The sequence below is a fragment of the Oncorhynchus mykiss genome, chromosome 9 (assembly GCF_057628025.1).
Source record: "Oncorhynchus mykiss isolate SJ-2025 chromosome 9, ASM5762802v1, whole genome shotgun sequence".
In the NCBI taxonomy this organism is placed as follows: domain Eukaryota; kingdom Metazoa; phylum Chordata; class Actinopteri; order Salmoniformes; family Salmonidae; genus Oncorhynchus; species Oncorhynchus mykiss.
The window spans coordinates 55,930,076-55,943,790 of NC_143030.1; the positions used below are offsets into that span (position 1 = coordinate 55,930,076).

At 41.6% G+C, this 13,715-nt stretch overlaps 1 protein-coding gene across 4 annotated transcripts in view; it reads right to left on the reverse strand.

Annotated features, from left to right (window-relative positions):
- Positions 1-13,715, reverse strand: part of LOC110532314 (neural cell adhesion molecule L1-like protein) — an 89,325-nt gene that overhangs the window by 50,030 nt on the left and 25,580 nt on the right. For all 4 annotated transcript variants that reach the window (XM_021616094.3, XM_090184560.1, XM_036988248.2 and 1 more), the window contains exons 9-14: positions 12,996-13,130; positions 11,425-11,565; positions 1,926-2,037; positions 901-1,067; positions 376-538; positions 57-181 (exon numbers count right to left, since the gene is read on the reverse strand). In XM_021616094.3, coding sequence (XP_021471769.1) covers positions 57-181; positions 376-538; positions 901-1,067; positions 1,926-2,037; positions 11,425-11,565; positions 12,996-13,130 — 843 coding nt within the window. The remainder of the gene's footprint in view (positions 1-56; positions 182-375; positions 539-900; positions 1,068-1,925; positions 2,038-11,424; positions 11,566-12,995; positions 13,131-13,715) is intronic.

The window sequence follows — 13,715 nt, forward strand, 5'->3', positions numbered from 1 at the left end:
CAGCACTACAGACGTAGTACAATGGCTTTACTGAAACAGAGGGTGATGCTGCTTACCCAGTACAGTAACAAGTGCAGAGGCGGTGTCCTGGTCTAGATTGGTTCTGGCGGTACATGTGTATGTTCCCTTGTCGCTTTGGTTTACATTGATAATTTGTAGCATTCCATCATCCAGAAAATATCTAATAATAAAAGCACATTTATAAAGAAAGACTCATAATACATTCACTTGTATCTTTGGTAAAGCTGTCAATCTTAATAGGTGGTTTCTATGAATATTTCCGTAATCTTTGTGAGGTGAGCCAACTTGCTACACTCTTGTAATAGTATAGTGATGAATACAAAATGGGGTAACAATCCCATTAGGGTATCTTACCTGGACTGTTCTGTGAATGGGGGTATCTCTTCCCCATCCTTGCTCCAGACTATTTGAAACTCGTTCCTAAGAGATATATCATACTCTGCTTGGCATGTAAGCTGGGCTGTGGTTCCACTTAATATGTGCAGGTCCTGCGGCGGCTCCACGATTTGGGTGGGATCTGAAACATACAAATACATTTACCGGGTGAATAAAACAAGATCTTAAACTCTTCTGATGTTCAGTTACATTTGAAAGTCTTGCGGGCCATATTTGAAGTCTCATGCTAGCTATGTAAGTCCGGTGAGAGAGAGTTACAGACATTTTACACAGGCTGAACTGAACTATGTCTGGATGATAATGAATGCCATATTTTCCCTGCTACCTTTCCTGTCACCACTTATCTGAAAGGACTAGATGAATAAAAGCAATATGGTTGAAAGCCAACATCCTTATTATTTGTCCTAAACCCAATTTCCTTCAGAGTGCAAATGAAAAAAGCTAATGATAAGCCATTCAATCCTGTCTAAGGTGCAGAAATACCTTTGACGTCCAACAAGGCTGTGATGGCTGATTTTCCCTCCGAATTTGTGGCGAAACATACATATTCCCCACTGTCTTCTTTCCCTGCCTGGTTGATCTGCAGCGATCCATTCTTAAAAACTGAGAATCGTTCCCCCTCAACAGATTCCGTAGTGTCATCCTTGTTCCTAGAAGACAAGCATTTCAGAGTTGCTATTTGTTGTTTTCCTACCGGACATGTACATGTTAAAACTGTGTTGGATATACAATAATTACACAAAAACATTTTATTGCAACACAAATTGAATTCTAAAGCGCTGTAAATGCATTCCACCCATCTTTGCTTTCAAAGACACCTGAAAAGCCTGTTTGAAGTGAAATTTTAGTTCCTAAATTCATTACACATTTGGAAAACATTTTATCTAGTCATTTAACATGTCATGTTAAAATTGCAAATGGAATTGTGTGTGGAACTTCCAGTAGGGTTGGTTTGCACTCTTCCTCATTTTGTTAAGGTGTTGGCGAATGAAACAAGTGGAACTCATGAGTCCTATATGACATTTGAATGGGTCAATGTCAATGGGTCTAAGAGAGTGTTCCCTACCTAAACACACCAAAAGAGAAGGATTAGGGGTGATGTTAGTGAAAGAGATAATCAGAATATAAGGAGATGAACAGAGGAAACGTGTCACAGAACTGCCCAGATGGAGGACAAATGAAGAATAGGGTGATGTATGATATATAAACAGCAGGAGAGAAAGAATTAAGGATGATTCGGGCATTGTTCACCACCCAAATAATAAACAATAAAAAACAATAATAAAAAACAAATCGCTCACTCACAAATTTGACTTCAAAACTGGATGCGTGCTGATTCCTTGTTCATAGTGAATCAAATGAACAGCACACCAAAAAGTGATTGTCAAAATGTAATGGCAAATACATTATTATTGAAGATAACCTTTTGCAGTGCTTTCCATACCAGTCACTACAGGTGTTCACCAACAACAGCAGTGGAGGAGAAATAGGCTGGTGGCTCAACTCACCAGGAAACAGTGGATGGAGGGGAGCTGAATACTTTGCAGTCCATGATGATGTCTCTCCCTTGCACTACTGAATATCGCTGGTAATCCTTAGTCAGCATCCGAGGTGGGAGATCTGTGGGGGAAGCAAAAACATAAAGCTATCAACCATGGTATAGGTTAATGATTGGTTTATTGGTGATACTATCATGAGGAAGAATTTGGGTGGTTTTAGGTAAGCTGTTCTAGTTTGAGAAAAGTAATTGTTAGCTTGGAATGTCCAAGCATAGCCTCGTCAAGGATCTGTTTGTGCTATGCTGCTCTGCTTCTCGGATAGGACTGGTTGTGTGTGTGTTCTGTGGCCAGCAGAGGTTGCAACAGTACAATAAACACACTTGCATGTATTCCCACATGCCAGCACACTCACTATTATACGGTACATCTTACGGAGAAATCACTGTCAGATCCATCAAACATTAGTCAAATTAAGCAATAATACATGAGGCCATGTGTTATGAATTTTTTATCATGGCTGTGATGTGGTCATAGCCACGAGGCGAAGCCAAGAGTTCTCTCTTAAGATTAGCCCCTTTTTTTCAATTTTCGCCTAAAATGACATACCCAAGTCTAACTGCCTGTAGCTCAGGCCCTGAAGCAAGGATATGCATATATGGAAATGTGAACAGAAATATACAACATTTTGAACAGAAATATACTGCTCAAAAAAATAAAGGGAACACTTAAACAACACAATGTAACTCCAAGTCAATCACACTTCTGTGAAATCAAACGGTCCACTTAGGAAGCAACACTGATTGACAATAAATTTCACATGCTGTTGTGCAAATGGAATAGAAAACAGGTGGAAATTATAGGCAATTACCAAGATACCCCCAATAAAGGAGTGGATCTGCAGGTGGGGACCACAGACCACTTCTCAGTTCCTATGCTTCCTGGCTGATGCTTTTGTCACTTTTGAATGTTGGCGGTGCTTTCACTCTAGTGGTAGCATGAGACGGAGTCTACAACCCACACAAGTGGCTGAGGTAGTGCAGCTCATCCAGGATGGCACATCAATGCGAGCTGTGGCAAGAATGTTTGCTGTGTCTGTCAGCGTAGTGTCCAGAGCATGGAGGCGCTACCAGGAGACAGGCCAGTACATCAGGAGACGTGGAGGAGGCCGTAGGAGGGCAACAACCCAGCAGCAAGACCGCTACCTCCGCCTTTGTGCAGGGAGGAGCACTGCCAGAGCCCTGCAAAATGACCTCCAGCAGGCCACAAATGTGCATGTGTCTGCTCAAACGGTCAGAAACAGACTCCATGAGGGTGCTATGAGGGCCCGATGTCCACAGGTGGGAGTTGTGCTTACAGCCCAACACCGTGCAGGACGTTTGGCATTTGCCAGAGAACACCAAGATTGGCAAATTCACCACTGGCGCCCTGTGCTCTTCACAGATGAAAGCAGGTGCACACTGAGCACGTGACAGAGTCTGGAGACGCCGTGGAGAACTTTCTGCTGCCTGCAACATCCTCCAGCATGACCGGTTTGGCGGTGGGTCAGTCATGGTGTGGGGTGGCATTTCTTTGGGGGGCCGCACAGCCCTCCATGTGCTCGCCAGAGGTAGCCTGACTGCCATTAGGTACCGAGATTAGATCCTCAGACCCCTTGTGAGACCATATGCTGGTGCGGTTGGTATTTGGTAGCATTGCCTTTATATTGTTTAACTTGGGTCAAACGTTTCAGGTAGCCTTCCACAAGCTTCCCACAATAAGTTGGGTGAATGTTGGCCAATTCCTCCTGACAGAGCTGGTGTAACTGAGTCAGGTTTGTAGGCCTCCTTGCTCGCACACACCTTTTCAGTTCTGCCCACAAATGTTCGATAGGATTGAGGTCAGGGCTTGTGATGGCCACTCCAATAGCTTGACCTTGTTGCTCTTAAGCCATTTTGTCACAGCTTTGGAAGTATGCTTGGGGTCATTGTCAATATGGAAGACACATTTGCGACCAAGCTTAAACTTCCTGACTGATGTCTTGAGATGTTGCTTCAATATATGCACATAATTTCCCCTCCCCATGATGCCATCTATTTTGTGAAGTTCACCAGTCCCTCCTGCAGCAAAGCATCCCCACAACATGATGCTGCCACCCCCGTGCTTCACGGTTGGGATGGTGGCATCTTCCTTGCTGAGCGGCCTTTCACGTTATGTCGATATAAGACTCGTTTTACTGTGGATATAGATACTTTTGTACCGGTTTCCTCCAGCACCTTCACAGGGTCCTTTGCTGCTGTTCTGGGATTGATTTGCACCTTTCGCACCAAAGTACGTTCATCTCTAGGAGACCGAACGAGCCGCCTTCCTGAGCGGTATGACGGCTGCGTAGTCCCATGGTGTTTATAAGTGAGCACTATTGTTTGTACAGATGAACGTGGTACCTTCAGGCGTTTGGAAATTGCTCCCAAGGATGAACCAGACTTGTGAAGGTCTACAATATTTTTTCTGAGGTCTTGGTTGATTTCTTTTGATTTTCCCATGATGTCAAGCAAAGAGGCACTGAGTTTGAAGGTGGTCCTTGAAATACATCCGCAGGTACATATCCAATTGACTCAAATTATGTCAATTAGCCTATCAGAAGCTTCTAAAGCCATTACATCATTTTATGGAATTTTCCAAGCTGTTTAAAGGCCCAGTCAACTTAGTGTATGTAAACTTCTGACCCACTGGAATTGTGATACGTACAGTGCCTTGCGAAAGTATGCGGCCCCCTTGAACTTTGCGACCTTTTGCCACATTTCAGGCTTCAAACATAAAGATATAAAACTGTATTTTTTTTGAAGAATCAACAACAAGTGGGACACAATCATGAAGTGGAACGACATTTATTGGATATTTCAAACTTTTTTAACAAATCAAAAACTGAAAAATTGGGCTGCAAAATTATTCAGCCCCCTTAAGTTAATACTTTGTAGCGCCACCTTTTGCTGTGATTACAGCTGTAAGTCGCTTGGGGTATGTCTCTATCAGTTTTGCACATCGAGAGACTGACATTTTTTCCCATTCCTCCTTGCAAAACAGCTCGAGCTCAGTGAGGTTGGATGGAGAGCATGTGAACAGCAGTTTTCAGTTCTTTCCACAGATTCTCGATTGGATTCAGGTCTGGACTTTGACTTGGCCATTCTAACACCTGGATATGTTTATTTTTTAACCATTCCATTGTAGATTTTGCTTTATGTTTTGGATCATTGTCTTGTTGGAAGACAAATCTCCGTCCCAGTCTCAGGTCTTTTGCAGACTCCATCAGGTTTTCTTCCAGAATGGTCCTGTATTTGGCTCCATCCATCTTCCCATCAATTTTAACCATCTTCCCTGTCCCTGCTGAAGAAAAGCAGGCCCAAACCATGATGCTGCCACCACCATGTTTGACAGTGGGGATGGTGTGTTCAGCTGTGTTGCTTTTACGCCAAACATAAGGTTTTGCATTGTTGCCAAAAAGTTCAATTTTGGTTTCATCTGACCAGAGAACCTTCTTCCACATGTTTGGTGTGTCTCCCAGGTGGCTTGTGGCAAACTTTAAACGACACTTTTTATGGATATCTTTAAGAAATGGCTTTCTTCTTGCCACTCTTCCATAAAGGCCAGATTTGTGCAATATACGACTGATTGTTGTCCTATGGACAGAGTCTCCCACCTCAGCTGTAGATCTCTGCAGTTCATCCAGAGTGATCATGGGCCTCTTGGCTGCATCTCTGATCAGTCTTCTCCTTGTATGAGCTGAAAGTTTAGAGGGACGGCCAGGTCTTGGTAGATTTGCAGTGGTCTGATACTCCTTCCATTTCAATATTTTCGCTTGCACAGTGCTCCTTGGGATGTTTAAAGCTTGGGAAATCCTTTTGCATCCAAATCCGGCTTTAAACTTCTTCACAACAGTATCTCGGACCTGCCTGGTGTGTTCCTTGTTCTTCATGATGCTCTCTGCGCTTTTAACGGACCTCTGAGACTATCACAGTGCAGGTGCATTTATACGGAGACTTGATTACACACAGGTGGATTGTATTTATCATCATTAGTCATTTAGGTCAACATTGGATCATTCAGAGATCCTCACTGAACTTCTGGAGAGAGTTTGCTGCACTGAAAGTAAAGGGGCTGAATAATTTTGCATGCCCAATTTTTCAGTTTTTGATTTGTTAAAAAAGTTTGAAATATCCAATAAATGTCGTTCCACTTCATGATTGTGTCCCACTTGTTGTTGATTCTTCACAAAAAAATACAGTTTTATATCTTTATGTTTGAAGCCTGAAATGTGGCAAAAGGTCGCAAAGTTCAAGGGGGCCGAATACTTTCGCAAGGCACTGTATGTGTATGTGACCAATAAGATTTGATAGTGAATTGTAAGTGAAATTACTTGTGTCATGTACAAAGTATATGTCCTAACCGACTTACCAAAACTATAGTTTGTAAACAAGAAATGTGTAGAGTGGTTGAAAAACAAGTTTAATTGACTCCAACATAAGTGTATGTAAACTTCTGACTTCAACTGTGTATATGCATGTATGTATATACACACACACACACACATATACATATACACGTGTTTGTTTTGGACGTTGTCCCCGTCATGTTCATGACGTACGCTTTTGGGTAGTGAAATTAAAAACCCCTATGTCGTATTCGTGCACCTGTCTCCAATTACTATACAACGTGACAGACAGCTAGTGAAAAATGCACGCTTGCAACATCTGCATAGTGCGGATGCCGTCCTATGGAATAAAAGTGGGGCTTTTAATGCTCAAATTAAATTCATGCTGATAAAAAAATTACATCCATAGGCCTAATGGACACATGCTCAAACTCACACACTTTGGATAGACTTAAAGGGGCAATCTGTAGTTGCTACATCCATTTTTGGACTTATAAATGATATATATTAATGTAAATATATAATTTAATCGTATTATTATATTTAGTAGAAAGCGATGGGTATAAATGTGCATCCATATATGGCCAGCTATGTAAACTTTAACATTGATTTATCCTGCAGAAGATATCATTCAATTGGTAACATACATTTTTGTCATCTTCTAATGCCTCTCAAAGGGAAAGTAATCTAAAAAAGTAACTGAATGTAATCAGATTACATTACTGAGTACTTTTAGAAAGTAACCTATCCAACCCCGAATGACAATATATGTTTTATTCTATTCATATACCGCATAGCAGCCTAGCTATTTGAAAAAAATGTATACCTTGCACAGATGGGGCAACATTGATGAAAGGGTGTCCCATTGACTCCATGGTATATAACAGGTTGTCATCATCGGAGAGCTTTCTTCTGGGGTATAGCTAAAAGGCTGGGGCATGTTCATGTAATTTAGAGATATATTTTTCTAGCGATGCCATCGTGCAGAGCTCGTTCCCTAGGTTTTCATACATGCAGCCTCAACGATTCTCTCCGTCTCTTTCCAGTCAATTTTTGTAGTTCTTGGTTTCTTCATTGAAACTTAGTGTTGCGTATCTCGATCCATATTTGTATTATTATGAATGAGTCTGGCTTCAGTTTGCGATTTGCTTTTGCTTTTTGGCCATGAAGGAAAACAATATATCTGGCACAAACCCAACACCTTTCATCACCCTGAGAACACCCTGTTTTTCCATCGGCAGGGACTGGGAAACCGGTCAGAATTGAAGGAATGATGGATGGTGCTAAATACAGGGACATTCTTGAGGGAAACCTGTTTCAGTCTTCCAGAGATTTGAGACTGGGACGGAGGTTCACCTTCCAGCAGAACAATGACCCAAAGCATACTGCTAAAGTAACACTCGAGTGCTTTAAGGGGAAACATTTAAATGTCTTATAATGGCCTAGTCAAAGCTCAGACCTCAATCCAATAGAGAATCTGTGGTATGACTTAAAGATTGCTGTACACCAGGGGAACCCATCCAACTTGAAGGAACTTGAGCAATTGTGCCTTGAAGAATGGGCAAAAATCTCAGTGGCTAGATGTGCCAAGCTTACAGAGACATACCAAGAGTTGCAGCTGTAATTGCTGCAAAAGGCTGCTCTACAAGGTATTGACTTTGGGGGGGTGAATAGTTATGCATGCTGAAGTTTTCAGATTTTTTGTCTAATTTCTTGTTTGTTTCACAATAAAAAAATATTTTGCATCATCAAAGTGGTAGGCATGTTGTGTAAATCAAATGATACAACCCCAGATCGTCTCAATGGAGGCTCATTTAAGTTGCGGTTGAGGCCTTCCCGCAGTCCAGCGAAGCTGCTGATTCCATATCGGTCTTCTTACCTGTGTTTAAACTCCAGAGAATATTACCCAACTCCTGTTTTGAAACAGTTGCCAGATCGATGTTTATCCCCTTTTCTGACAGCCATTCCAGAAAGCACTTCATTGCCCAATGTCTCTCCTTTTCTATGTCGTCTATAGCAGCGCTACTGATTTCTGCATGTCTAACGTTAATGCTAGGCTCAGGTTTCTGGTCCACTTGCACTTCTTCTTGCTTCATTTCTTTCATATACTCCTCCTCTTCTCGTTGGCACCATTCTTCAAACGTTAGTGGATAAAACAAATCAAAAGTAACTTTAAAATCATCCATGATGACTTACAGGTGCTAAGACTTCATTTTAATTTAATTGAATTTAATAATTTTAAAAGTAGTAGTGGTAGTAGGTTGCTAGGTAATGACATAAACGATGCCACTTTATATGAACGTGGCCATGTGTACATGTATGTTGTCTCATATCATGGGCAGGAGAGGCTCTAACAATGGGAATTCCAAACCACCCATTGTATAAATGTGTAATAATATATTTATATGGATATGACATCCATAAACTCCCTATCAGACTCCTGGGTGAACCAGGGCTGTGTGCTATAGCCACACACACACACACACACACACACACACACACACACACACACACACACACACACACACACACACACACTCAGGAAAAAACTGTAACCAGTGCCTGCACTGTGCTAGGTTGTCAGTCAACCTACCAGGGTAGGCACAAACAGCACAGGAATTAAATCAGCAACATGTATTGATCACAGTTTTACTAACGCTGCAGATATTTGCTTTAAAGCAGTATCCAAATCCATAGGATGCAGATAGCCTAGTGGTTAGAGTGTTGGACTAGTAACCGGAAGATTGCAAGATCGAATCCCCAAGCTGACAAGGGAAAAATCTGTCATTCTACCCACTGTTCCTAGACCGTCATTGAAAATAAGACCAGAATATTTGCTGGTGTGTAATGAGGAGCAACCAGACTCTGCACTTGAAGCATTTATGAAACGACTTATTCCAGTTACTAATAAGCACGCACCCATTAAGAAAAAAAGTGTTGAATTCCTTGAATTGATGAGGAATTGAAAAATTGTATGGTTGAGAGGGATGAGGCAAAAGGTATGGCAATGAAGTCTAGCAGCTGATTGGCAAACATACTGCAAATTAAGAAATCATGTGACTAAACTAAATAAAAATAAACTACACTATGAAACAAAGATGGTAAAAAGCTTTGGGGCACCTTAAATTACATTTTTGGAGAAAAAAACCAACTCGGCTCCTTCATTGAATCAGATGGCTCATTCATCACAAAGCCCACTGATATTGCAAACTACTTTCATTGGCAAGATAACAAACTTAGGGATGACATGCCAGCAACAAATGCTGACACAACACATCCAAGTATATCAGACCAAATTATGAAAGACAAGGATTGTACTTTTGAATTCCGTAAAGTCAGTGTGGAAGAGGTGAAAAATTATTGTTGTCGATCAACAATGACAAGCCACCGGGATCTGACAATCTAGAGGGAAAATTACTGAGGATAATAGCCGACGATATTGCCACATCTTCAATTTAAGCCGACTAGAGAGCGTGTGCCCTCAGGCCTGGAGGGAAGCTAAAGTCATTCTGCTGCACAAGAATAGTGAAGCCCCCATTACTAGCTCAAATAGCTGACCAATAAGCCTGTTACCAACTCTTAGTAAACTTCTGGAAAGAATTGTGTTTGACCAGATACAATGCTATTTTACAGTAAACAAACAACTGAATTTCAGAATGCTTATAGGGAAGGACACTCAACAAGCACAGCACTTACACAAATGACTGATGATTGGCTGAGAGAAATTGATGATAAAATGATTGTGGGTGATGTCTTGTTAGACTTCAGTGCAGCTTTTGACATTATTGATCATAGCCTGCTGCTAGAAAAACATATGCGTTATGGCTTTACACCCCCTGCTATAATGTGTAAAAATAAAGATTTACTTGTTTAACAGAACACAGAGGGTGTTCTTTAATGGAAGCCTATCAAATATAATCCAGTTAGAATCCGGAATTCCCCAGGGTAGCTGTTTAGGCCCTTTGCTTTTTTCAATTTTTACTAATGACATGCCACAGACTTTGAGTAAAGCCAGAGTTTCAATATATGCGGATGACTCAACACTATACACATCAGCTACTACAGCGACTGAAATGACTGCAACACTCAACAAAGAGCAGCAGTTAGTTTCAGAGTGGGTGGCAAGGAATAAGTTAGCCCTAAATATTTCTAAAACTAAAAGCATTGTATTTGGAACAAAACACTCACTAAACCCTAAACCTCAACTTAATATTGTAATAAATAATGTGGAAACGGAGCAAGTTGAGATGACTAAACTGCTTGGAGTAACACTAGATTGTAAACTGTCAAAAAATATTGATGCAGTAGTAGCTTAGATGGAGAGAAGTCTGTCTATAATAAAGTGATGCTCTGCCTTCTTAGCAACACTATCAACAAGGCAGATCCTACAGGCCCTAGTTTTGTTACACCTTGACTACTGTTCAGTCGTGTGGTCAGGTGCCACAAAAAAGGACTTAGGAAAATTGCAATTGGCTCAGAACAGGGCAGCACGGCTGGCCCTTGGATGTACACAGAGAGCTAATATTAATAATATGCACGTCAATCTCTCCTGGCTGAAAGTGGAGGAGAGATTGACTTCATCACTACTTTTATTTATGAGAGGTATATTTATGAGACATGTTGAATGCACCGAGCGGTCTGTCTAAACTACTGGCACACAGCTCGAACACCCATGCATACCCCACAAGACATGCCACAAGAGGTCTCTTCACAGTCCCCAAGTCCAGAACAGACTAGGGGAGGCACACAGTACTACATAGAGCCATGACTACATGGAACTCTATTCCACATCAAGTAACTGATGCAATCAGTAAAATTTGATAAATAAACATGAAAAAAACACCTAATGGAACAGCGGGGACTGTGAAACAACAAACACTGGCACAGACACATGCATACAGTCACACACACACGCGGATTTAGTACTGTAGTTATGTAGTGGAGTAGGGGCCTGAGGGCACACAGTGTGTTGTGAAATCTGTGAATGTATTGTAATGTTTTAAAATTGTATAAACTGCCTTAATTTTGCTGGACCCCAGGAAGAGTAGCTGCTGCTTTAATAAATACAAATACACACACAAAGTGCTAATGTCCAGTACTGACTTATGATCATGATGTTAGCATTAGCCAGGATGGTGCCATGTCTGTTGGAGACTTCACACTGGTAGACGGCACTGTCCTCAGGCCTGGCCCTGTGCAACACTATGGTGTCATCAAGCACTTGTCTGTTCGATGACGGGCCATCTGAAAGAACCAGAAAGAAATGCTTAAAACCAAACACGAATGCAGATTCTATAGTACTGGCAGTCTTTGTATCTGGCCTGTATATTGCCTGATTATTGTTATTTTATTTTATCTATTTTAATTTTCGTACTTTTTAACTGCATTGTTGGGAAAGGGCTTGTACGTAAGCATTTCACAGTAAAGTCTACATCTGTTGTACTCAGGGCATGTGAACAAAATCAACGTGATTTGATTTATAGGATGCTGAGCAACAACTGGACCAAATGCAACATCAGGTGTCTGGTTAGACTGTAAACTCTCCTTCCAGACCCATATCAAACATCTCCAATCCAAAGTTAAATCTAGAATCGGCTTCCTATTTCGCAACAAAGCATCCTTCACTCATGCTGCCAAACATACCCTTGTAAAACTGACCATCCTACCAATCCTCGACTTTGGCGATGTCATTTACAAAATAGCCTCCAATACCCTACTCAACAAATTGGATGCAGTCTATCACAGTGCAATCCGTTTTGTCACCAAAGCCCCATATACTACCCACCATTGCGACCTGTATGCTCTCGTTGGCTGGCCCTCGCTTCATACTCGTCGCCAAACCCACTGGCTCCATGTCATCTACAAGACCCTGCTAGGTAAAGTCCCCCCTTATCTCAGCTCGCTGGTCACCATAGCATCTCCCACCTGTAGCACACGCTCTAGCAGGTATATCTCTCTAGTCACCCCCAAAACCAATTCTTTCTTTGGCCGCCTCTCTTTCCAGTTCTCTGCTGCCAATGACTGGAACGAACTACAAAAATCTCTGAAACTGGAAACACTTATCTCCCTCACTAGCTTTAAGCACCAACTGTCAGAGCAGCTCACAGATTACTGCACCTGTACATAGCCCACCTATAATTTAGCCCAAACAACTACCTCTTTCCCAACTGTATTTAATTTATTTATTTATTTTGCTCCTTTGCACCCCATTATTTTTATTTCTACTTTGCACATTCTTCCATTGCAAAACTACCATTCCAGTGTTTTACTTGCTATATTGTATTTACCTTGCCACCATGGCCTTTTTTGCCTTTACCTCCCTTCTCACCTCATTTGCTCACATTGTATATAGACTTGTTTATACTGTATTATTGACTGTATGTTTGTTTTACTCCATGTGTAACTCTGTGTCGTTGTATCTGTCGAACTGCTTTGCTTTATCTTGGCCAGGTCGCAATTGTAAATGAGAACTTGTTCTCAACTTGCCTACCTGGTTAAATAAAGGTAAAATAAAATAAATAAAATAAAAACACAGTGGAATGACTATTGTATTACACAAAACTACAAAGATAATATTGTATCCTATATAGTCAAGTGAAGTGGGTGGACTGGGCACTGAAGTAACCGGCAAGGACAGAGGTCAGGTTTCATATGTCAGAGGTCATCTCACTCACCGTCCAGAGGCTGTCCGTTCTTCCTCCATGAGGTAACCGGCCGTGGCTTTCCCGAGGCAGAGCACTTGATGTGCACGTCAGAGCCAACAACAGCCAACTGGCCCTTGGGTGGCTCCGGCTGCCATCTTGGTGGCTCTGTGAGACATACAGTGCATTCGGAAAGTATTCAGACCCCTTGATCTTTTCAACATTTTGCTACATTACAGCCTTATTCTAAAAGGGACTAAAAAATGTTTCACATCAATCTCCACACAATACCCCATAATAACAAAGTGAAAACAAGTTTTTAGAATTGTTTGCAGATTTATACAAAAACAGATACCTTATTTACATAATATTACTGACCCTTTGCTATGAGACTCAAAATTGAGCTTGGGGTTGAACTTGGAGTCCTCCTGTGGTAAATTCAATTGATTGGATATGATTTGGAAAGGCACACACCTGTCCGTATAACGTCCCACAGTTTACAGTGCATGTCAGAGCAAAAACCACACCATGAGGTCGAAGGAATTGTCCGTACAGCTCTTAGACAGGATTGTGTCGAGGCACAGATCTGGGGAAGGGTACCAAAAATTGCATGCAGCATTGAAGGTCCCCAAGAACACAGTGGCCTCCATCATTCTTAAATGGAAGAAGTTTGGAATCACCAAGACTCTACCTCGAGCTGGCCGCCCGGCCAAACTGAGCAATCGGGGGAGAAGGGCCTTGGTCAGGGAGGTG